At 37.0% G+C, this 27177-nt stretch overlaps 1 protein-coding gene across 3 annotated transcripts; it reads left to right on the top strand.

Moving 5' to 3' along the window:
- The first annotated feature begins 7147 nt into the window (after positions 1 to 7147).
- LOC109092690 (platelet endothelial cell adhesion molecule-like) lies at positions 7148 to 25151 on the top strand. Of its 3 annotated transcripts, none has more exons than XM_042720901.1 (15): positions 7148 to 7305; positions 7397 to 7420; positions 8736 to 9029; positions 10381 to 10662; positions 10890 to 11150; positions 17404 to 17673; positions 18133 to 18417; positions 19394 to 19669; positions 19956 to 20094; positions 20188 to 20267; positions 20983 to 21036; positions 21113 to 21178; positions 21440 to 21511; positions 22088 to 22110; positions 22710 to 25151. In XM_042720901.1, exons 1-15 carry the CDS (start codon positions 7251 to 7253, stop codon positions 22758 to 22760), a joined length of 2232 nt encoding a protein of 743 aa, XP_042576835.1. In that variant the 5' UTR covers positions 7148 to 7250; the 3' UTR covers positions 22761 to 25151. The 3 variants fall into 3 exon arrangements, with proteins under 3 accessions (XP_042576835.1, XP_042576836.1, XP_042576834.1); XM_042720900.1 differs by having other exon boundaries at positions 7149 to 7305; positions 22707 to 25151; XM_042720902.1 differs by lacking the exon at positions 20983 to 21036 and having other exon boundaries at positions 22707 to 25151.
- The last annotated feature ends 2026 nt before the right edge of the window (positions 25152 to 27177 follow it).

Genomic DNA, 27177 nt, shown 5'->3' with positions numbered 1-27177 from the left:
AAGACCACAGAGGCACACTAAAGATAAAGAATAAAAAGGAACAGCAAAAAGGACCATTGACTTCCTGAGACATGTCTCAAAATATCTTTCCATCAATATTTCCATCAGTCCCTTTAAAGTATCTATAGTTCATATGAGCCAGTAACTATATATTCAGAGTCTTCTGAAGTCACGCAGTCATGTGCGTGTGCGTGTATGCGTGTGTGTGTGATTTCTGCTGCTCTTATCCTTGCAAAGTAAAATAACATGAAAATATCTGCATAATGCTGCCTTCAGATTTAGGTTATGGCTCCCAGAACCTACAAGTGTGTGTGTTAAAAAAAACTCTGTAGAGATGTTCTAGTGGGCTTTTGTCCATGAAATACTGCTTGCAAAGATTTTATGGTAATGGTCTGTGATCAGCGTTGAGGCTGAGAGCAGTGTGTAGAGATGATGGGGCAATAGGGAAAACCATGGGTCAGCGACTTGTATCAAAAACAAATCAGTCCTGAGACCTTGATGGCATCATTATCACCATTGTTGGGGAATAAACATTCATTAACATACAGTATACATTGACATTTAAAGGTGCAGTGTGTAATTCCTGCTACTTTAATGGCACCAAACTGAACTGCAGCAATAATGATAGTTTTTTAAAAAGGTTTAGCTTGAGCCAGAAGTTCAATGTCGATCTGGTAAATGCAAGTCCATTATGGGAGCAAAAAGTATCTTTCTCCATTGACGGACATTGAATAGCATGTAAATATTTCATAATATTATTATAGATGTTTTAGCAGTACCTATTTTGAAGTGCTCTTAGCAGCATAAAATAGACTTCTCTTTCCCTGCCTGCTGCAATTGACGTCACAGAACAGTACAGACTAATGCTGCCTTCAAGTGCGCCCGGAAAACTCATACCTCCAAGTGTCCATTATAACGACATGTCATGCATTCAGGTTAGAAACGTAACATGGAAGTAACCTAAACAAATCAAAACATATATTATGAACAAAAAAAAACAAAACAAAAAAACTATATATGGATCAGCGTCCATGATGGTTCCATCCCGAAAGCATTTAAGGAGGGGGCTGGCGGCGTCATAAGGAAACTGGAGCCTGATTCTATTTCGTGCATGACACTGGTGTCCTCGTGGGTCCAAAGTGGTGCGTTGAGGGACTAAAGACGTGAGCTTCAGAACCAACGCACCAGTCTAGGCCGTCGGGCCAGGATGCCGGGCCGTCACCATTCCCCTGCTCAGTGAGTAGGCCCCGGAAAGATGAACACTCCCCCCCCTTACCTGTAGGACCCACGACCATGACGAGGACACAGATGGGTTTTTTGGAACAACTTAGTTTTGGTTTTTTCATGCACGGAGGCTCACTTCTAACAAGTGTCTGATTATCTGAATCAGGTATGTTAACAAAAAGAGACATACAAAATATGCAGAAAAAATGCCTTGTTTGTAATGGGTTTTATTAATTGAGAGACGCTGGTATTGTCATTATAATCAGGAATTATGTCCTCACTGGATGCAAAAAAATGCCTTGTTTGTAATGGGTTTTATTGGTTTTGTCTGGTCGTGCTGGGAGACGCCATCACAGTATGTTAAGGGGTGTGACATTTCCGTCACACGCTTGAGGTATTTGGCCAATCACAATGCACTGGATAGCTGGCCAATCAGAGCACACATCGCTTTTGAGAACAATGAGCTTTGTAAAAATCGATGCGTTTCAGAAGGCAGAGCATAGAGGAGAAACAATAATGTATAATATGTGAAAAATAATGTGTTTTTTGAACCTTAAACCCCATTAACCCATTTCAATACACCAAATACACAAAATATTGTTCTTTTGAGCAACATCATATGACCCCCTTAAGGTCCAATTCTCGCCATTAACAAACCATTTACTGCAACTTTTGCTGCTTATTAATAGTTAGTAAGGTAGTTGTTAAGTTTAGGTAGTGGGTAGGATTAGGAATGTAGACTATGGTCATGCAAAATATGTGCTTTATAAGTACTAATAACCAGCCAATATGTTAATAATAGACATGCTATTAAGCAACTTGTTAATAGTGCGAATTGTTCCCTATACTAAAGTGTTACCATAGTTTCGTATATAGATTATTATCAGGGTTTCTGCCTTGTTTCAAATCAACATGCCTCTTCCAACAACACAACTCAAATCATCTATAATTCAGAGTTTCCCACTTGTAAAAAATGACTTATTTTGGCCAATCATGTGCTTAGAGCTCGTAATTACGATATTTCCAATCCCACTTAAAAGGCACCAATCAATAAATGCTATCCTCATGTCAAATCTAATGCTTTCAGTGGATCCTATGCCAACCGAACAAGTGCTATTGAGTTAATGTGAATGGTAATGGAAGCTTCCATAAACTTTGCTGGACGACTCAAACCATCCAATATGTCTGCAACCCATGTACACACTTTTTTTGTTGAGTTGGCTGCGCAAATCCTGACTCAACATACTGTGTCAGTTCTCCCCAGCAACTGGCAGAGTAAAAGAAGCGGTCATCTAAAAACCGCTCATGTCATGTATTATTGATGGACGACAGAAGGGAAGAGAGAGAGAGAGAGAGAGAGAGAGAGAGAAAAGAGGAGGATACAAACACGAATGCACACAGAGGCATTTCACATTGCACTTAACTGCAGGTTATCATCATTCTAAACCCTGCTTTTAACCCTATGTAGAGGAAGGTTTCACACTTGTAAATTGGAATGGAGGTTAGCAGCACTCTTATGAAACCCCGCTCTGGAGTTTAGTACTGTGAAACGATGCCGTGATTAAAATGTTCTGGCTAGATGTTTAGCAACAGACAACCGAATCAGAAATTGAATGCACGTGTCTCATGCATCACATGCTTTGTAAATTCACACAAACCCAGCATGCTGTAAACAGCCAAGAATGTCATGTGGCAACATTTTTCTCAGATGCAAATGCACAAGACAAGTCATTGTTTAAACCAACTGCACCCTTTTGTTTCTTAGTGACATCTGTGCTTCCTTACTCTTTCAAGAAGGACAGCAGTCTGGATGAGGACAGCATTCCCGCTCACCAGGACAAAGCACACCATTTTGAAAAATCACATTATTATGTAAAATTAACATATTAGTACATTTTGAAAAGGTTCCGCCCCAGTGACAGCTTTGAATTAAGGAATTTTCCATTAAAGCAATAAGCCCCAAGAAGCTGTGGTTTACAGTTAATTTATAACAGCTATAACAGCTTATAACAGCTTGTCAAGGGATGATGTTAACTTCAGGATTGAAAGTTACAAAAGAAAATGTCACCACTGCAGTGCTCTATGTAAAACCTTAAAATGAGTTGTTAAAATGAGCTGAACTTTAAATTAAGTTTTGTTCTATATGTGAGCACACTCCTAAAGTGCATTAAAAACACTAAAAACTTGAAAAAAAAAAAAGATGATAAATGACCTGATGAATGTATATGAAATGAGTACAGTCATTCCTGAATTAAATTAATCATCCTATGGGGGCTTGCTTTAAATCCTATAATGCAGAGTCAATATAAGAGATTCTCTCTAAATCACTATCATTTTAATTTCTTTTTTCCTTTCCCCACAGGATGAATTTAGATTGGATTTATCACTTTAATATAAGGTGGCTGATATCGTGAGATCAGCTAGTGTTCTAGAATCAAAATCATGGTTCAGCTACACCTGACACAGATAGCTATAAAAGCATGTCTTTAATTGCTTTTAAGCATCATTCCATGGCCACGTGCGAGGACTTTGGACAGCCACCGCAGAATGACCTAGATTTCACAGATTAAGCAAATAATTTGCTGCCTTTAGCATAGACACGCATCTGAAGCGAAAACCAGAGACCTGTCACGTCTGGCGCATGTCGCTGTCTTCACTGTCCCTTTGTCAAAAACAAAATGCACCTGTCACCTCATTTGATTTAGCCAAATATTACATCTCATGGCTGTCAGTGGCAGAGCATTGTCAATTCAATTTCTCGCATCACGCCCCAAAGGAAAGTGGCAGCTTTGGTTTGCTAGCTGCATTTTACACTTCAAATTCCTTACAAATCTGCCATAACAAATCAAGGAATTACTAGCTGCTCATGCTATAAGTGAGAAAATAGCTGAAATAATAATGCAAAGCATAATGGTAAATTCAAGTACCATGTGTGAGTTATCGGCTGCCGTTTAGTCTTATTTAACTTGCTTGGTAATGTTGGTGTTGAAACATTTATCCTCACTCCAGTTTGTTTTCCCACATGCAGCTTGTTACCTTGGCGCTCTTTGCCGCTATGACAGCCACTATTAAGACCCTGAGTGATTTTTATGACTCCGCTCTGTGCTGGAAAAGTAACCGCTCTCTCTTACGGGTCGACCCAGGCAGTGCAGGCACCGCAGCTTCAGGGAGAACCATTAATCAGGACCCTCAAAGCACGACCCCAATGTCAAGACAGCTCTTCCAGGACCTAAAATAAATCAAGCCTGCACTTTAGTACAGGAGCTGTTACAATACTAAATTTGTGTTGTACAGCTCCTTCAAACCATCTGCAAAATCATTATTTCCCTGCTGCTTATAGCTAACCGTCTACAGGTCATTAGATGTGTGGAGCCAAATGTAAAAGAAAGGCTCTGTTCCATAACATTGTGAAAGTATTTTAATGCATCGTAGGCCTGTTGCTGACTCAAAGCATGTTTCAAAAAAAGGTATAACTCAAATTATTATGATGCTTTGTAAAATCTTATGCATTGTTAGAAAAGGCATTCCAATAATGCTAAATTGGGCATTCTTTATTTACCACGAAATGCAATTTGTGTTTGTGGAAAAGTAATGTACGGAAAGGTGCGAGGAAGAAAGGAACAGTTTGCTGTGGGAAAATGTGCAGGTAAAGATAAGGTAAGGATGCAAAGCATGAAGGAAAGGAAGAGTGTGGAAGGGAAGGGAAGGGAAGGGAAGAAAATGAATGGGAAGGAAAGCACAGGAAAAGAAAAGAAAAGAATACACAAAAGGAATAAAAAAAGAAAAGAAAAGGAGAAAAGAAAAGGTGGGGGTGAAAAGAAAAAAAAGAGGCTAAAAAAAGAAAAAGGGAAAGAAAAGAAAAAGAAAGAAAAGAAAAACAGCAAAGAAAGAAAAAGAAAGGAAGACATTAAGTGTTAAGTTAAGTTAAAGAGTTAAGTTGTTAAAGTTAAGTTAAGTTAAGTTAGTTAATTAAGTTAAGTTAAGTTAGTTTAAGTTAAGTTAAGGAGGGCAGGGCAGGGCAGGGCAGGGCAGGGCATGGGCAGGGCAGGAAAGGAAGGAAAGGAAAGGTAAAGAAAAGAAAGGAAAGGAAAAGGAAAGGATAGGAAAGTTGTAAGGAAAGGAAAGGCAAGGAAAGGAAAGGAAAGGAAAGGAAAGTTAGAAAAATTGTACCCTATATTTCACCAATATTACTAATAATAAAAGTTTTAAAATGTTTCTTGACTTTAAATATTTTGACTGTGTTGTGGTCGCAATCCTATTTTCCATCTTTTTTATTTTTCTCCTAATAAACTTTTTAAAATCATCACAAAACCTTGTCGACCCTAAACTTTTGAACATTAGTGTTTATATACTGTGTTGTGGTCGCAATCCTATTTTCCAGCTGCTAAAAGTCATTGTGTTGTGTCACTGGATAACAAGCACATCTGGGGTGAATGCATTTCAACATGCTGCAGAACAGCAGACCTTTACAGGCAGCTAAAGCAGAAAAACAGTAGAGTCTGATTCCTCACTGTGCTCTGCCTTGTTGATCATTTCATCTATTTTCATGTGGGCATTGTGGGCAGCAGGACATCCTGTGTTTGCGTGCTGTGCTAAACCTGAGGTAATTCACTGCAGAGACCAGACTGGTTGTGCTGGTGTGCTGGTGGCAAGGTAGACGCCCAATTAAATCTCAAACATACAGCATGAATCATTTAGCACTGTTAATTCAAGAGTTCCCTCAGGCGAGTGAGGAGAGGAACTGCCATGAATAGAGGCTCAAAGCATCATAGAAATGCAGTGAATGTGACAGCTTCAATAAATTATCTCTTCCAGAGCATCACAACTTGTTTGACAGGGGTTTAGGGACAGAAAGATCTATTTGCTCATTTCTGGTCTTTGATAATGAAGAGATGAAGCATTTTACTAATTTAATATCTACTTCTCTGAAGGCTATAGACAGTTTCTCTGTAGTCAACATCCTCTCTGTAAACCTAGAGTGACAGCTAGTGGTTGTATTTGTATACTGCAATCTCATTTCAGAAGCCTGCGAGCCAGAGGCACATACTGACATTTGTTTTCAGCTCATTCTCTTTAATCATGGACTTCCTGTCATGTACCCAGCATGCCTCATGGTGTCAAGGTCACTTTTGCACAAGCTTTTTTGTGGCATTTTGTGTTGAAGGATGTGGATGATAGCCTACTTTTGCTTCTGACCACGGATGAGTTTGACTTGTAAGTCTTAATGTTTTTAAGCCCTAATTCCCTTACAATAAAGCAGTGTTGTCATACTATGGTAAAGTGATTGTATCAAATGGTAATACCATGGTGCATTGACAACATAGTAAAAGATCAACATTCTCATGTATCATGAGATTTACCTTGTCCATCAAATACATTAAATGCATTGTATTATCATGCCATGTTCAAAAACACGGTAATACCATGATACATAAATAAAAATAAAAATATATGGTATTAATATACATAATACTATGTATTTTTGGACAAGTACTACCATGGTACAATACATGCCTAAAAACAAACGTAGTAATATCGTGTTCCATGTCTAAAAATGCAAGGTGTTACTATGGTGCAATGCCCAAACAAAACAATGTATATGTAACATAGTCCAAAATGGAAACATGCCAAAAAGACATAGTAATACCATGTTACACATCTCTAAAAAAGGAAAATGTGTTAAAAACATGGTGCTACAGTGGTACTCCTGTTTATGCTGGATTCACGCCACACTGCTAATGTGCCTGAAAAAGCATCTTCTTGATCTTATAAATATGGCTGTGATGTCTTCAGCACAGCACTAAAACATTAGGCCTTTGAGACCCGCCTTAAACAGAAAGGCGGTTTTTCCAAGGGTCTGGACAAACAAAACATTCAGATACATCCTGAGGAAGAAACACGTTTCCTGATCCACGTTAAACAAAGAAAGGCGGTTCCATGTGTTAAGTGCAAGCATTCTGCCCTTCTCTTCATCCTCCAGCACCCGCGTGTGCGTCCTTTACATTCATGAACACTCACCTGTGAGGATGAGCATGTGTCTTCTCTGGCTCGGCCTGCTCCACATCAGCCTGAGCGCACTGTGTAAGGACACCTCGTACTGATGATTGACACCATCTTGTCCTCTTTTGATTCATCTGTCTCACCTCTTTCTCCTTTTTGCTCTCATCTGCAGGGCAAGCAGCCGACATACATGCAGGTAACTCATCAATTCAGTTTCCAGGTTCTGTTTGTACTTTGTATTTGCATGGGAGAGAAACCACTTTGGTCACGACAGTTTCAGGCCACCGGCTTCTGTCGGGGTATTTTTAACTCAGACTAACCTGACCGCTTGATTTATATAGTTGGGAAATGGGAGCAGGGAAATATTATGACAGTTCTGTGCTTTTCGGAGACTTTTTGGATGTATTTTTAGTCAAGATCTGTGGTTCACTTGGATGCTTTGATCCTTCAGAGATACTTCGTCACGCACTGTTTAGCGCCTCACAGGAAGTTGCACTTTGTGCAATAGCAAGATGTTTAATCTGTGTCTAATTGGAGGCTCAAACATGATCAGTGATACGGATTCCAAGCCTCAAACACTACAACTTTCTAATCAACCCACCACCATTGAGTTTGGATTCGGATTATTCTTGTTTTTTCTAGATTTTAGTGGTGATTACTGAAGTGACTGTGTGTGTAGTGGTGGACTCTGCTTGTGTTTGTTGGCCAGGTTGAGAGACTTAGAGCAGGAATCACAGGCTCTGCACTCCTGAGGGAGTAATGTTTGGTGTTTGTTTATGTGATTTCCTTCCTTCCGCTTCTTTCTGTTCCGAACGCTGCTGCTTTCCACACTTTTGGCCTCCTTTAAGACTCCAGGAAAAGAACTGTGTGTTCTGCTCAAAGTAAACACAGAGATCTAAAAGTTTTTTTTTTTTTGTTTTTTGTTTTTTGTAAACTGAAGCCAGCAAACGTTTCTATAAATGTGTGTATATATCTTTGAAATATAATCTTTTCAAACAGAAAGTTTTAAAAGTTTTTCTGATTATATTTAAGGAGCCAGCTATTGTGTAACACCACAGAAGAAGAAACTTCTGATTACATGTTTAAAATAATTTTACAATAACATATATAAAATATGAAATATTTGTTTCTTAATACAGCACCTTTCAAAAACACAATGATGCTTCACAAATTATGTTACAAATGATTTAATTAGGTAGTTTATATATTATACATATAGTATGTCTACTTATGTAAATTATTTAAATCATATAACTGCTTTATACAGTAATTTCTTACAAATAATTCAGGGAAGTAAACAACACATTGTGTTTTTTCTGTCAATTGTAGATGAACACAGAAGTTTTTCATGATCTATTGATACTCCGTTGCCTCTGTTAATGTTTTAATTATATATACTCATTTACCTAATTTAATTTCCTAATTTACTGAATTTCTTGAATATGGCCTGAATGATCCAGCTGTGTTTTCTTTTATGTGTTTGTTTGTTATTTCTGGGTATTTCTGAGCAGCAGTGACCATTGATCATGTGACGCTGACAGTGCTTCCTGCTAATAATGTGGAGAGTGGCACTGATGTGATCCTACGTTGTGAGGCCAGTGTCAGTCAGAGCCTCTCCCAGACGTTGACATACTTCTTCAGACTCCTGCAGAACGATCAGGTGATTTACACCAAAAATATCAGCACCTCAGTGATGGAGCACAGTTTATCTTCTGCCAGGGTGTCCAACTCTGGTCACTACCAGTGCAGTGTCCACATCTATGACAAGCACAAGATGAGCAACAGCCTGTCATTAAGCGTCACAGGTTAGTAACATACAGTAAATGACCCCTCGCTAAGCCCCGCCTTAAAGGGACAGGTCACCCAAAAATGTAAATTTGCTGTTCCTTTACTCACCATCAAGCCATCTAAAATGTAGGTGACCTTTTTACTTCAGAAGAATAATAAGGATTTTTAGCTGGAACTGTGTTGATTCATAAAATTCAGTGTCATAAAAGTCAGTGGCTAGCATCACTTTGAGTCCAAACTAATAAAAAAAGTATATCAGGCAACACAAAATTAATACCCATGGCTCCTGATGATATGTTGAAGTCTTATGAAGCAAAATGATCAGTCTGTGCAAGGTTTTTATGGCTTGCATGGTTTATGTAAAAATGTAATTTGATTATTCACTTTATATGCTTTGGCTGCTTTAATAATGTAATTGAGTATACATTACATCAGTGCGTGATTTTGTAAACAATCTGGCCATTCAGTTATTTGAACCAGTTCATTGAAACAAACTGTCTGAAAGAACCAGTTCTTGGAAAAGAATCAGATTTCCCCGTTGCCTGAGGCTGTGGATTACAGCTAGGCTCATAATTTTGTAAATAATGTTCAGTTTCTTGCACAGACTGATCATTTCTCTTCATAAGACCTCAATATGTTGTCAGGAGCAATAAGTATTCATTTGGTCTTGTCTCTGTATGCTTTTTTTTATTGTCAAAGTAACAGTATAGCCATTGACTTGCATTTTATGAATCCCCAAGGACCACGTTTTCAGTGAAAAAAAAAGTAACCTACAACTTGGATGGCCTGAGGGTGAGTAAATGAACAGCAAATTTTCATTTTTGGGTGAACTATCCCTTTAAAGGCATTACTGACCAATTCTGCTTTAGCAGCTGTTGTCATCCACAGTGAAGCTTTTGCTTCTTTCTAGGACTGCGTGTTTAAACAAAATATGTTTAGGCCCTTTATCCCTTGAATGCATGAATGTTTCGCCAATCATTATTACATATTCAAAATTATATCTAACATGGATGGATCTCTAAATTGCCCTAATAGCATAAAACTTTACTGATATTTTAACAGCAATTACATCTGAACCTTTTTTATGCTAATATTAAAATGTTTTTGTTTAGATCCACTTCAAAATCAGTATAAACAGCTTAGTCATCAGATCCACCATTTAATTATGATATTTGATTACGAACTTGCCCTGTAGTAAAATGCAGAGTCATGGCAAGATTTGCTGATGATACTTGAGAATTCTTTTGTTTTCTGCTTGCGGTCATCAAATAATTTTTGATCAGATGTCAGCAATGGTTTTCATTGTTGTTAAATTGTCTAGTTGATGTGATGTGATGTGATTCTATTCAGTGGTTTCAACCCATGCAGGTCTTCAGACCCCTATGCTGAAGGTGAAGTCTGACATCGTGTCTGAGGGGGAAGACATTACTGCCACGTGCAGTGCACCAGAGGAGACGGGCAATATGATTTTCTACTTCTTCGAGAATGATCTGGAGGTCAAGAGAGTCACTAGTAACAGCAACTCCGTGAAGACCATTCTGACCACGCAGAAGCGCACAGAAATCTACCTGCAATGTGCCTATATGGTTATGATGCACCCTAATGCTGGCTTCTCCAACAAAAGCAACAAGGTGAAAGTTATTGTACGAGGTAACAGCACCTTGAAACCTGCTAATAAAATTTAAAGAGCAACATTTTTGTTCACTTTGGGCAAAAATGGAATGGAATCTTGTCATTAAGATCAAAACATTTGATGATTCATCTTTCTCTCACAGATTTATTCAAGCCATTTCGTTTAATCTTTATAGAGCATATACTGTATATGCACAGCTAATAATATTTTGCATTAAGAGTGAGATTAATCTCTTTTTTTACAGATCTTGATGTAATCACCCCACAGATAAGCATCTCACCCAAAGGGAATGTTGTTGAGGGTGACATGGTGCAGATCACATGTAAGGTGAACTATCCCTCAGATCTTGAGTTGTACCTCACTAAAAACAACACCGTTCTTCATGAATCTCATACAACCTTCAGAAAGAGCCTCGTAGTAAGAGCTGAGGACTCAGGGGAGTATGTGTGTAAAGCAGAGAAAGGCAGCGTGCAAAAGATGGCAGTCTCTCCGCTACATGTTGCAGGTAACTAACCACCAAGATTTTATCAGAGAAATGTGTATCAGATTTCCACACAATTCAAATGTTCGTCATTCAGGCTGTATACATCACTAACCATATATTTTTTTTTTTCTTTCTTTTTTCTTAACATTTTGAAAATGATTTCAGTCAATGTTTTTTGTCATTTTTATTGCATTAAAATAAGTTTTCCATTTTATTTTAATAAGATTGTTGTATTGAAATTGTTATAGTTGTAATTCATTTTTAATTCAGTTAGTTATTCTATAGTAATAGAATAGTTAAATAAAATTATATATATTACTGCTGCCAATTGATTAATCATGATTAATCGCATGCAAAATAAAAGTTTTTGTTTACATATTAATAATGTATAACATAACATATTTTTCTGAAATATATACATGCATGTGTGTGTATTTATATATACATAATAAATATACAACCCCGATTCAAAAAAAGTTGGGACACTGTACAAATTGTGAATAAAAACAGAATGCAATGATGTGGAAGTTTCAAATTTCAATATTTTATTCAGAATACAACAATACAACATAGATGACATATCAAATGTTTAAACTGAGAAAATGTATCATTTTAAGGGAAAAAATAAGTTGATTTCAAATTTCATGGCATCAACACGTCTCAAAAAAGTTGGGACAAGGCCATGTTTACCACTGTGCGGCATCCCCTCTTCTTTTTATAACAGTCTGCAAACGTTTGGGGACTGAGGAGATAAGTTGCTCAAGTTTAGGAATAGGAATGATGTCCCCATTCTTGTCTAATACAGGCTTCTAGTTGCTCAACTGTCTTAGGTCTTCTTTGTCACATCTTCCTCTTTATGATGCACCAAATGTTTTCTATGGGTGAAAGATCTGGACTGCAGGCTGGCCATTTCAGTACCCGGATCCCTCTTCTACGCAGCCATGATGTTGTAATTGATGCAGTATGTGGTCTGGCATTGTCATGTTGGAAAATGCAAGGTCTTCCCTGAAATCCCTGACAACGTCTGGATGTGAGCATATGTTGTTCTAGAACTTGGATATACCTTTCAGCATTGATGGTGCCTTTCCAGATGTGTAAGCTGCCCATGCCACACGCACTCATGCAACCCCAATACCATCAGAGATGCAGGCTTCTGAACTGAGCGCGATAACAACTTGGGTTGTCCTTGTCCTCTTTAGTCCGGGATAACATGGCATCCCAGTTTTCCAAAAAGAACTTCAAATTTTGATTCGTCTGACCACAGAACAGTTTTCCACTTTGTCACAGTCCATTTTAAATGAGCCTTGGCCCAGAGAAAAACGCCTGCGCTTCTGGATCATGTTTAGATATGGCTTCTTTTTTGACCAATAGAGTTTTAGCCGGCAACGGCGAATGGCACGGTGGATTGTGTTCACCAACATTATTATTCCTGAGCCCATGCTGTGATTTCCATCACAGTAGCATTCCTGTATGTGATGCAGTGCCGTCTAAGGGCCGAAGATCACGGGCATCCAGTATGGTTTTCCGGCCTTGACCCTTACGCACAGAGATTGCTCCAGATTCTCTGAATCTTTGGATGATATTATGCACTGTAGATGATGATAACTTCAAACTCTTTGCAATTTTTCTCTGAGAAACTCCTTTCTGATATTGCTCCACTATTTTTCGCCGCAGCATTGGGGGAATTGGTGATCCTCTTATGGAGCGAATTTTGTGCCAATATTCATCAAACAATTCCAGCATTTTGCAAATAAACACAATTTGCTTTGCAAAAAACTCGACTTTCAAACAAACGCAAAGTGATTTGCAAATACAAAATTCGATTTGAGAGAAAACGCAGAGGTATGGACAAATATATTTATAGTGTGTTACAACTGTGAGACTCATTTGCATTTTTATGAGGAATCTTGGTTTGATTTTCTCAAAAAATGCATGCAGGCAGATTTTCTCACATGCGTCAAGTTGGATTTTCTGACAAATGCAATTGAGCAAGTTTATTTTCCAAAAACAGCAGATGGCGCTGTTGGTCAATTTACGCTAGTTTCCTGAGATCCGAAACATCTGTTTACCTTTTCAGACCAATATGAGCAAGATATCCTCGCTGTCCAGAGTGTGTCCTCACCCGTGTAGCGCACCAACATCCAACGGGCAGAAAAAGAAAGTAGGCTAAATTCAATTTGAAGCTTGACGTTTTGATGGCATTTTTCTCGGGGGGCATCTACAACTTACCTGGCTGACCTCAGATCATTAACATGTGAACAGAGCGCTAGCGATAATGAGGTGAAACATTGCAGAATCTTTACCTCTCCTCACTTTTATACGGATTATATAATCAGAGAATATTTGTTTTCAATTTGAATTGGTTTTAAAATTAGACATTTTAGGCTTTCTACACATAGACTTACCATGTATGTGAGGCACATATTCACTGAGATTCAGGTGTGTTTTATTCAAGAAAGTTCCTGAGACGGCAGAGAGCGTGCCCTGTTTGTTTTATTATTTATTTACAAAAGTACATTGTTTTGTTGACTATACACAAATAAAAACGCAGACCAATTTGCCAGTTTCAAACGATGCCCTTAAAAACAATTATTTTCTTGTATCTGTACCCCCATCAACAAAACAGGACACAAAACGATAATTTATTATTATTGTTTTACCGGCACGGTCTTCGACCCCAAAGATTAGTTTCTAATCATTACATTATCCTTCTGAAATACTGGTATAAACCACTATTTATTTAAATGCTGAATTTATCGTATTATATGTGAACTTGATCTTTCTCCCAAATTCACGGACAAGAGTGACACCAGAAGATAAATATTCATCATGTGCTTATCTAAAAAATACATAATTATTTTAGACACAAATGATTGCACAGTGTTAAAACGTTTAAAAAGTTTTAGATATTGTACTAAATAATGTGATTTGCTTTAAAAATTTTATTAATAATTAATGACCTCTTGGGTGATATTGCGTATATCTGATACTAAATTAAATTGTCTAAGCTTTCATTTTTGGTACACAATATTTTTGTTTAAAAAGTACATTGAACAATTTTATCAACATGTATATATTCTATAATCCCGTGATCCTACAGAGGATAAGAGGTATGGAGAATGCATCAGTTTTTATAGGGAAAGACTGCCTAGTTAAATGTTTAGCCATGTCACGACTGATTTTTGAACTAATCAATCATGTTACTTATTGTGAATTTCACTGACACTAGTAGGGTCGCTTGTGAAAACATCTAATGGTTAACTATATAGTAAGACTCACCTGTTCCCCACTCATGTTGGTCTGCTGTATTCCCTGAAAAGGTAAACATATGTATCAAGTCTCAGGGGACTAGCATAAATTGACGGACAGCGCCATCTGCTGTTTTTGGAATATATAGCTGCTCAATTGCATTTGTGAGAAAATCTGCTTTTACGCATGTGGGAATATCTGCCTGCATGAGAAAATCAAGCCAAGTTTCTCACAAATGAGTCTCACAGTTGTAAAGCACACTACATATATTGGCCATACCTCTACATTTTCTCTCAAATAGAGTTTTGCATTTGCAAAATCACTTTGCGTTTGTTTGAAATTCGAGTTTTTACTTGCAAAGCAGATTTTGTTTATTTACAATACGCTGGATTTGTTTGATGAATATTGGCACAAAATTCGCTCCATATCCTCTGCCCATCTTGACTTCTGAGAGACACTGCCACTCTGAGAGGCTCTTTTTATACCCAATCATGTTGCCAATTGACCTAATAAGTTGCAGATTGGTCCTCAAGCTGTTCCTTATATGTACATTTAACTTTTTCGGCCTCTTATTGCTACCTGTCCCAACTTTTTTGGAATGTATAGCTCTCATGAAATCCAAAATGAGCCATATTTGGCATGACATTTCAAAATGTCTCACTTTCAACATTTGATATGTGTTATCTACATTCTATTGTGAATAAAATATAAGTTTATGAGATTTGGAAATTATTCCATACTCACAATTTGTACAGTGTCCCAATATATATATATATATATATATATATATATATATATATATATATATATATATATTCATTATGTAAACAAAACTTTTATTTTGGATGTGATTAATCATGATTATCGTTTGACAGTACTACTATATATATATATATATATATATATATATATATATATAGTGGGTACAGAAAGTATTCAGACCCCCTTAAATTTTTCACTCTTTGTTATATTGCAGCCATTTGCAAAAAAATTTTCCTCAATTTTTTTTCCTCGTTAATGTACACACAGCACCCCATACTGACAGAAAAACACAGAATTGTTGATATTTTTGCACATTTATTAAAAAAGAAAAACTGAAATATCACATGGTCTTAAGTATTCAGACCCTTTGCTCAGTATTTAGTAGAAGCACCCTTTTGATCTAATACAGCCATGAGTCTTTTTGGGAAAGATGCAACAAAGTTTTTCACACCTGGATTTGGGGATCCTCTGCAATTCCTCCTTGCAGATCCTCTCCAGTTCTGTCAGGTTGGATGGTAAACATTGGTGGACAACCATTTTCAGGTCTTTCCAGAGATGCTCAATTGGGTTTAAGACAGGGCTCTGGCTGGGCCATTCAAGAACAGTCATGGAGTTGTTGTGAAGCCACTCCGTCATTATTTTAGCTGTGTGCTTAGGGTCATTGTCTTGTTGGAAGGTGAACCTTTGGCCCAGTCTGAGGTTCTGAGCACTCTGGAGAAGGATATCCCTGTACGTGGCCGCATTCATCTTTCCCTCGATTGCAACCAGTCCTCCTGTCCCTGCAGCTGAAAAACACCCCACAGCATGATGCTGCCACCACCATGCTTCACTGTTGGGACTGTACTGGACAGGTGATGAGCAGTGCCTGGTTTTTCTCCACACACATACCGCTTAGAATTAAGGCCAAAAAGTTCTATCTTGGTCTCATCAGACCAGAGAATCTTATTTCTCACCATCTTGGAGTCTTTCATGTGTTTTTTAGTGTCTTGCACTGAGGAGAGGCTTCCGTCGGGCCACTCTGCCATAAAGCCCCGACTGGTGGAGGGCTGCAGTGATGGTTGACTTTCTATACAACTTTCTCCCATCTCCCCACTGCATCTCTGGAGCTCAGCCACAGTGATCTTTGGGTTTTTCTTTACCTCTCTCACCAAGGCTCTTCTCCCCCGATAGCTCAGTTTGGCCGGACTGCCAGCTCTAGGAAGGGTTCTGGTCGTCCCAAACGTCTTCCATTTAAGGATTATGGAGGCCACTGTGCTCTTAGGAACCTTAAATGCAGCAGAAATTTGACCTCATGATTCTCATTTGCTCTGACATGCACTGTGAGCTGTAAAGTCTTATATAGACAGGTGTGTGGCTCTCCTTATCTACTCCAATCAGTATAATCAAACACAGCTGGACTCAAATGAAGGTGTAGAACCATCTCAAGGATGATCAGAAGAAATGGACAGCACCTGAGTTAAATAGATGAGTGTCACAGCAAAGGGTCTGAATACTTAGGACCATGTGATATTTCAGTTTTTCTTTTTTAATAAATCATCAAAATAGTCAAAAATACTGTGTTTTTCTGTCAATATGGGGTGCTGTGTGTACATTAATGAGAAAAAAAATATAACTTAAATGATTTTAGCAAATGGCTGCAATATAACAAAGAGTGAAAAATTCCTAACCACTGTGTGTGTGTGTGTGTGTGTGTATATATATATATTATATATTAAATACACACACACACACACACACACACACACAAATATATATATATACATATATACATACATATATATATATATATATATATGTGTGTGTTTGTGTGTGTGTGTATATATATATATGTGTGTGTGTGTGTGTGTGTGTGTGTACAAACCCGATTCCAAAAAAGTTGGAACTGTACAAATTGTGAGTAAAAAAGGATTGGAATAATTTACAAATCTCATAAACTTATATTTTATTCACAATAGAATATTTGATATCAACATATCAAATGTTGAAATTGAGACATTTTGAAATGTCATCCCAAATATTGGCTCATTTTGGATTTCATGAAAGCTATATATAATATAATGTAATTATATATAATATATATAAATTATATATAGATATATATATATATATATATCTATATATATATATATTATATATATATATATATATATATATATATATATATATATATATATATATATATATATATATATATATATACATAATTTCAAGTAAAAAAAGTTTTATTAAAAAAAGTTTTTATGGCTCCATCTTCAATTTTCAGAACTGTTCTCTAAGCCGATTTTGAGAATGAGCCCAGACGAGGTTTTTGAAGGCGAACGCTTCACTCTGACCTGCAGCAGCAATGTAATCTCCTCAGTGAAGATCGGAAAAGCAGACATAAAGTATGTTTTGCTGAAAGATGGTCAACGCATTTCAGCAGTTGCAAAATACGAAGACACTGCAAGCCCCGCCACCAATGGAAAATACTACTGCATGGCAACGGCAAAAAAAGTTTACAAGACCAGCTCATTACATGATGTAAAAGCTAAAGGTGATGAGTTTATGCTTTTGTCAAAGCTCTGTCATTAGGGGACATGCATATTATCCATATTGTCTTTTTGACTTCTATGACATAGCATTTTTTTTGTTATTGCTATGTTATAACTTGTTATAACACATTAATAACATAAGGTGTTTGATAAACTAGCAACATAGTCACTCCCAAGGGTGCCAATATACTACACTCTTAAAAATAATGGTTCCATAAGGGGATTTGTGTGGTGATGCAATAACATAATCATGTTGGGTTCACCAAAGTGTGAAGAACATTTGAATTAACCACCATAAAGACCTTTTGTGGAATGTAAAGCTTCCATGGATGTTAAAATTTCTTCATGGAACAACATCTGCCAATACAAAACCTTTATTTTTAAGAATGTAGAGTTGACAGCATGCAAAATGCTGCAAATACTTTGATTTCAGTTGGTATGGTTTCTTATGTCTTTTCCAGTGCCAGTTTCTGCCCCAGTCGTTTATGCTGTTGATGAGGTGATTGTTGGTAAGACGTTCAGGATTTCATGTGAGGCTGAAAATGGAACGCTTCCAATAACCTACACCTTACTGAAGACCCGCATTCCAGTGGCTCACAGGAGAGTGGTTGAAGCAGCCGACAGGGCGATCTTTAACATAACCTCCATCAGTTTTCCAGAAGACATCAACACCTTCACATGTCAGGCTTATAACGGTGGGTCATCGTTCAGTAAGACCAGTGAGCCTCTTAGAGCACCTGTCATAGGTAAGAGGACCACATCCTGATACTTAACACTGAAACATTTGTGTTGCTGCTATTTTTGAATAATTTGGAAGTGCATGTTGCCATTTTTAGATGCTGATATATGCTTTAATCACTGATGGACCTTTGTGTCCGCTACCAATTGTGATGACTGAAATTTGTGTGACATTAATTTTATTCCTGTTCTGCACACCAAAACCTGCTAGATGAAATAATCACAGTAGTTTACCAAAAGTTTCACTTTCAGATAACATATTTTTCAAGCCATTCAAAGTGTGTCGTGATTAATATTTGCAACAGATGCGTTGGAATAACATGCCTCTAGTTACATTTTTGCAAAACTCCAAAACGTACTTGTAGAATTCCCTGCAGTTTCCAGCTGAAATGAAAACTAGTAGCGGTAAAACACTAACTTGTGTTCCTTTTCACACTAATTATGATTACAGATGCAGATTATTGATTAATAAAGACTTTTTTCTTGCAGTTCCTTGCACAAAACTATGTTATGACCTCAAAACACTTTTACCACAGTGCATTGCACTTGAAATGGCTGCAGTTATTGTTGCTAAGAGGCACTGCAGAGAACAGAGAGCACATGGTAGAAGGGAGAGGGGTTTTTGGAATTCCTGTTTTGGAATTGCCCTCACACACAAATTTGTCCTGTTTAGTAAAACTGCCCCCAAATCTTCTGAAGTCATACAACAGTTTTATGTTACAGAAGCTGTTGTTATTCAACGATAATGTCACTTGAATCTCATTCCTGTTTACATTCAGTTAAACATGGCATGACATTGACTCCAAACACCATTGGTTCTCGCAAGTGTTGCATTGAAACACTTGTTTGAATATGTCAAACAGTGAATGGGATTTTGCAACAGAGCTCATGATTGTCACTGAAAGGTGACTTCAGAACACTTATGGGCTTGTATTATTATACTTACGTAAATAACGACAGAATTCAAATTTTTTTGTCTATCAGTACCCGTTTCCAGGCCAGTGCTGGAGCCAAAGGAGCTTACCGTCACAGAGGGATCAGACCTTCCCCTTATCTGCCGTGTACATCAGGGCACTTATCCCATCACCTTCACCTGGTATCATAACAGAGTTATGCTCCTTTCCTCCATCCAAAAGCTCAGATCCTTAGAAGGAAGACATGTCATCAAAGACATCGACCGAGACCAGAGAGGCGACTACTACTGTGAGGCGTCTAATTACGCCTCTGAACCCAAAAAGAGTTATCCAGCCAGAATTGGTGGTACGTTTTTTAATACAAACACCAGCTTACCATTTGATCACTCTGAAGTCATAGTAGAGCTTTTTGAACTGCAATGCTTACTCTGTTCAAGTACACAGATAGTTAGTTGACCTGAAAGAGTAACTGACAGTGAAAACTGTTTAAACTAATGCTACTCTAAAAGCTCACTTTGCGACAATGCTGAGAACTTGTAATTGTGTAGAGTATGTGTCTGGCCTAAAAGTGAAAATGTCTACAGAATAAGTTTTTGAGTGTCCTTTCTGCTGATTTGTGTGTGTTTTTAAAGTCAGTTTAGCACAGTGGAAGAAAGCTGTTATTGGAGTGTTCTGTATCTTGCTTTTGGTGGCTATCGTCATAGTCCTGACAGTCTTTTTTAAGAACATGTCCCATCAACGCAGACAAAAGCAAGAAGCTGAGTTATCAGTGTAAGATGCCTCTTCGTTTCTGTTTAACATCTACATCATTTGTTGTGTCATATATCATCATTCCATTCTGTTTGAAAATGCTTTCTTTCTCAGAAAACCTTCAAGGCCCAAATCAGGTGACCCAATGAGAATTAGCCTTACTCTCGACATTGAAGACAACACCACCCTCAACGGTAACAAATGTCCTCATATTTGTCTTATAAATATTATTACAGTGCATTTGGCTATTGTTTAAGCTGTTGTGTGTTCAATAAATCCTAAAAAAAAAAAAAAAAAACAGAAATTTGAAACTAAACTAAACAAAACGAAAATTTGTGCATGCAGTAATGCAAGTAGAATTATTTGAGCTGTATAATTGTCTAAATCATCATTTCTTAAGTAGGACTACTTTTTCTAGGTGAATGAGCTTCTGGTTTTGCATTACAAATGGAATTCCTGTGGAGTTTGTTACATGCAAAGAGTGCTTTGCAGAGGCATGTTTCAGATTGATAGCTCTCAGTTATATTGTAATGTTAAATGGCTATAGTCAATGGTTAAATATTAGAGGGAAAAACTTTCATAGACATCAGTAGCAGTATTGGTGTCACTGATACTCACCTTCAGTCATAAAAAAGACGGCACTAAATAAATATTAAAAATATACTGTCTAATCTTGGCCACTGTCCTGCAGAGTTTAGCTCCAATCCTAATCAACCAAATCTGGACTATCTAATCAAGGTCTTTAAGATTGCTAGAATGTAAAATGAGTGTATTCTGTGCAGGCTAGAGCTGGATTTTATAGGACATTGAATTGGACACCTCAGGGTTATGGAAATGACTGAATGGTATTCCGAATGTTGAACTCATATCTTGTTTATTGTTGATATCTTGTTTGTTTCTGCCTCACAGGAACTCCCTGTGTGATGGGCAGGAATGTCTGGAGTGAAAATGTATCTGGCTCAGGTACAGATTTTAAACAGGATTATGCCGATGAGATGTGAGATCATCACATGACACCCTCTGCTTGATATTTTACTAGATTCTGACGATCATACTGATGAAGAATCTGAGCTGGTTCAGCCACAGGAAGTGGATCCCAGCAGAGGTGAGTTGCAAGAATTTCAAAGCTCTTCAACAGTCAATGAATCCCTCCAATGGCATCTTTGTGAAAAATATGTCAGTTATAGCTAGATATTGAATATTTGTTATTTTCAATCATTGGTATTGGTTCTGTGTGAAATGCTGTGTCAGAACATTGTTTACATTCTCTAAATTGTTCACAATTATTTAACAAAAAAATAAAAAATAAGAAAGAATGCTGGTTTGAGTTTTAATGCTGATGTGTCCAAAATGTGTCCATATTTAGAAGTTCCTGAGATGAAAAGCATAGAGCCTGAGTACAGTGTCCAACACACAGAGATCCAGGTGTCCACACCAGGTGAGCTCAGATCTTTGAATCACACAAACCTCCCCTTCGAGCATGACCATAACAGGCAGTAAAAGTGTCCAAACTGGCATTGTTGAACGTGTGGTGTTTTCATCATGCATGATGCATGCACACCAGGTGGCTGATTCATGAGCTGGTGGGAAAGAGCTTCCTGTTTTCACAACGGGCCCTGGAGCATCATGTTCCTCTGCCCAACTGACACAGAAACTCTGCTATTATTTCCCCAGCACAAGTAAACACTCCACAGTCCCTTTTCCCTAGTTGATTAATAGCAAGACCTCTTGCTAATCATTGCGGTATGCATGTGTAACAATGCTGAAACATAGCAGAGGTCACGCTGAAATGGGTTTTGTCATGCCCACATATTGCCAAACAATAGCTGCATCTGGAGGGAAACAGATTACTTACACAGGCACATTAGCATGGCACTAACACGATAAGCCTGAGGCGGGCACCGCACTCCTCTTCCTTGGGAGTTGGTTCAGGAAGTTGAGCTCGAGTTATTAAATATTCATCCATTTTCCACTGCGGCTCTTTTGTGACGGTGGTTCATTTGTTTTTTTGTAGGAGTTTCGGAACAGGCTGACGGCGTAAGTGACGCACAATGTTGACACACAAACACAAGTCCACATGTAGGTATGGACAAATAGTTTTGAAACAGGGAGGCCCTCTTGTGGAAGAAATGGATGCCACAGAAGAAATCTCTATATGTTGTATCTGATTTGGTCAGTATTATGAAGACTGTCAGGAAAATGTCAAGTCATACAAAATCCAAAGAAGATCTTCATCATCACTGTATTACAGTAAAAATACTGCTCTAAAATCATTTTTTTAACAAGAATCAGCATAATTAAGAGCAGTACAAAAAATGCTTTGATAAAGAAATACTTTATATTTGTTTCATAGTGATGAATATGAGAGTCAAACGTTTTTTCTCATTGAAAGGTATTGTTATTTTTTTACCTTATTATGAGGTTTATCATTAGGGGGAAACATTCTTAATTATCATAAGCATCAATAAATATTTTCCTACGAATTAGAAAAAAAAAAAAAACCTAAAGCTGCATATATTGTCCACAGTTTTATTTCTGTATTAATTTAGACAGCCAGGCAATTAAAATTAAACATTTTGCTTAGAACACAACTCTGAAAGCTAGTTCGTGAAGTTTGTTTGTGTCTTTCTCAGCAGGCAGCTCTGGAATATGCACAACTCAACAACAGTGAACAAGAACCTGCATAGACTCTCAACACTTAACTCTTAATTTATTCAGTTTCTCCACCACCAGAAGCTGATTTTTATTCATGATGTGCTGACATTGAACATTTTGCTTTGTTGGTATTATTGACATTACTTTATGGCTTAGGGTTTTTTTTTTTTTTTTTTTTTTTCAAGTGAATAAAATTTTGTTTTGATGTTTATATATGAGAGATTAAAATCTGAGCAGTCAAATCAAGCCTTTGGCTGGTTTTCTTTGCTTTTCCGCTTTGGTGTGTTTTTTAAATTATTATTATTAATAATTTTTTTTGTTTGTTTGTTTTTTTTTTTTATGAGGAACAGAAAATACATTTTTGCTTCAAGCACATGAAGAAGCCACTAAACCACTGGAAAGAGGAAATCTTTTAAAGTGCAGCCATTCAAAAGTGTCCTTTTAAATACTGAGGATCAAAAGCCACTGCAAACTTTTTAAATAGCAGTTGAAAATGACTTGGACCCTAGAAAAAGTTGTTATAACTAGATTGCAAGAATACGTAGGTCTTATTAAAATTGTTTGTTTTTTTTTGTTTTTTTTTAACTCACCCAGGTTTTCATTCTCACCATTGACTGATTACTGTTGTGAACAATCTGAGACTAAAAAATAAATGCAGTCATTGAATCTATGTGACATTTATTATGGTATACCACAGGGTTCTATTTTAGGACCTCTACTATTATTGTTTTATTATAAAAGTTACCTTTAGGATTTGTATTTAGGCAACACAATGTAAGATGTGCTAGACCTCTCATAGTTCCATCATGCAACATCAGATTTGCAGATTCTACAAGCAGAACGTTAAACAATGGAAGGTTTACTTATTTTCATTTAACATATTCTAAAACTAAGTCACTTTTTGTGACCGAGGACAAAAGTGAACTTGTTTTACAGACCATCTCTAAATGTCACATAAAATACTGCATTGCTCGTGACACTTCTAGTGTCCTTGGATGGTGCGAGGCTGCTTTAAATCTCCAATGTGATACTCAGGAGCTTATCAGCATGACTCCCCATTAATCATATGACATCATGGGTTGTCAGTAGCAATGGCCACCCATTGTGGTTACCCTAAATGAAACAAGGGAGTCCCATAATTGGGTGCCACTTTAGCAACTGTAGTTGAATAGACCTTTGGGGGTGCCACAGTAACTCCAGGGGCTTTATGAAGGAAACCAGGCTTTGCAGAAGCTGTATGCGGTGTGTACACTGAGCTTTTCACCACTCTTAGACATGCACTTATTTTAGGGAGGGGGAACGTCATGTACCTCTGTTTTACTGCCATAAAGTGTCCCTCTCTTGCTCTCCCTCGGTCATCACATGAGCCCTGACTCGATGTCGTGCAGAATTCCAGACCTGCAGTTAGCTGCAATGCTAAAATTGGCATGCTGACCCCTGTGAAATGTATTCTGGGAATATGTTGTCTTTCACTTTGCCTTATGGGGCCAGTACAGAATGCTACTTTATGAATATCTTGCACTTGTGACAAGAAGCTCCTCTTTCCTGAATACACACCATTCAGCACGGTAACGCAATATTAAATCTAAATGGAAATAAACGGAATGAAAAAAAAAAAGATTAAAAAAATATGTCTTATAAGATAAGGTTAAAGGTAATGGTTGTGTAATCTAGTTAGTGAGAAATTTGTATGGTAAGGAGACTGACTTATGCAACTGTTTACTGTTTACAAGCTTGTCAAATCTTTTTCTCAGACTCTGGTACAACTCACATTATATAACCCAAAATTAAACAGATTTTGCTAAAATTTTAATATAATAATAAATATGAAAGTAACAGAAAACGATAGGCATATGTATAATTACAATTTGCATGCAAATAAGTGAAAGCGAATGTAACAAGCTCCTAGTTTGCCAACATATTTAGAGTGACACTATCAGTTAATATCCTCATAATATTCTGTCAGCAAGACACGGGTCATCTCTGTCTCTCATCTTTAGATAAACTTCCACTTTCCTCGAAAAGTTCCCAATGGGATGACCCAATGAGAGAACAGGAAGGAGCCTGGAATAGGCCATCATCCATCTGAAGATGATATCTGTGTTATGCAATGAGCTCATGTGGGTAGTTCACTCCTTACTAACCTTCACCCAGCCTTAAGATCAAATTCATTTTCCAAATGGATGAAATGAATAGTTATAGTTGAAACTAGAACTCAATGTACAACGGCTGTTTACATCCACAGATGTTTATATAATGTTTATACCCTAAACTCTATAAGCTGATCCAAATGAATACATGGCCATTGCATGTATTTTGAACAAAATGTATGTGCTTATGAAGAGCATCATTACCTTTAATGACAAGACTTGACAATTCTGTCATTATTGCATTTCTAACATTAAAAATTATGACAAGAAAACTTTCTTCTCATGTTCTATCTTCAAAAATACTGAGAATTACAATCAGTGTCCCAGATTTATTTTGCTAATATCGCTAAATATATTTGCCCATTTCTTTTCCAGTGTCTCTGCATGAGTACTTGAGTGTATGGAAACTGGTGGGAGAGTTATCTTGCACTGCACTACAGATTTTGTTTTGATTGATTGATTTGATCTTAAAGATTTACAGTGTAAATATTGTTATAGAAATCTGGCAGTACTTTGTTTTACAGTCCTGTTATGCTTGTACAACTGTATAGAAACAAATATAATATTCTTAAAAAAATATTTCATTAAAAAAAATAAAATAAAATAAAAACATAAAAAAATTTAAAATAATTATATTACAATATAAAAAAATATTTTAAAAATTTGTTTTTTTATTTGAATATATTTTAAAATGTCATCGCCAGTCTTCAGTGTCACACAATGCTTCAGAAATCAACAGAATATGCTTTTCTTATTATAGTCAGTGTTGAAAACGGTTTAATATTTTTGTGGAAGTGATTATACATTTGGTCCAGAATTCTTTAATGAATAGAAAGTTTAAAACGACAGCATTTATTTGAAATAGAAATCTTATTAACAATTATAAATGTTGTCACTTTTGATCAATTTCATGTGTCCTTGATGAATAAAAGTAATCATTTGCTACATAAATAAATGTCACTAACAACAACAACTTAATAATAAATTATTAACCAACAACCAACCCAAAAAAAAACAAACCAAAAACAAACCATGTGGTTAGTCTTATATTAGTGAGTACTGCTTTTGGTTAGTACACTGTACATACATGAAATTGCATGTACTGTAAAATAAAGTGCAACTGGATTTCTTTAAAATTCTCATTTTCACTCAAGCTCTGTTCTTGGCCGATCGATGTGTTTTAAATTCCCCTTTATCCGCTGTTGTGAAGTGTAAAGCACTAACATATACGTTGCAACATGGCACATGTTTTGCTGAGTGTTACTCTGATTTATTTAATTTTTGTTCCTTGGGGCTCATTGGCCACTAATGGCATATGGGAAAAACTCATGCCCCCATTGTGTAAGCAACATAGTGACCGTTCAAAGCACCCACAATTTTTAGAATTGGGAACTCAATCCCCACACAAACAATCATACCATCAAAGCTCTCACAACCCACCCTATGAAGTCAGCCACACACATGCTCCTGCAACACTTTGAAACAGCTGCATGGCTCTACTCAGAACTTCAGGCTATTCGCAAGCTAGAAATTCTTCATATCTGCTCAATGTCAGCTCGCCCCCCGCTCACATTTGCACAAAACAAACCGCAGGCGAACAATAGACTGGTGAGAAATAAAGAGTCAAATCATTAAACACATCATAAAAGGCTTTGAAGGAATTGTTGTGTGAAGCTCTCTGAGGTGGACGTCCCGTATTTTATTTGTGGTTTGTTGTGTTTGGATCTGACAAACCAGGGATGTTCTTGCAGTCATAACATTTTCCAAAAGTATTGTTAGCAAATTCTGTCATTTTTTTTTAACAGAGTTTAATGATTTGGTATTTCCCGAAAACATACTTCCAACAACAATCGCAGAAAGTCTTCACAAATTTGTGTGGTTGGATCTACAGCTCTCAACCTGAAGTTAGAAACATTGTTTCTCGTTCATATGACATGTGCACTTAAACAGAACATGCTAACATGCAATCTTTCATTCCATATAAAAACACATTTCTTTATATATATTCTAGTTAGAGAAGGAAATTGTAATTTTGAAGGGAGCACATGTTCATATGTGCAGTAATAGAGAGCTGCAGGGTTGATGTATTTTTGCCAACCAAAACTCTTAGCACTTGAAGTTCTATCATCCTGAAAGTCAATTAGATTTTTGAATGTGTTTTAAATGCCTGAAACAAGGTCTGTGGTGAACAGAAGCTCCATATATTGTCATGCTTTATTCTATGACAAAAAGTATTCCTCAGTCGCACAGGTTTATTTGTAGCAATAGCCAACAACATGATAGAAAGCATATTTATTTA

Source organism: Cyprinus carpio, chromosome B3 (genome assembly GCF_018340385.1).
Source record: "Cyprinus carpio isolate SPL01 chromosome B3, ASM1834038v1, whole genome shotgun sequence".
In the NCBI taxonomy this organism is placed as follows: Eukaryota; Metazoa; Chordata; class Actinopteri; order Cypriniformes; family Cyprinidae; genus Cyprinus; species Cyprinus carpio.
The sequence above is the reverse complement of the archived record's forward strand: the minus strand, read 5'-3'. Positions and strand labels throughout refer to the sequence as shown.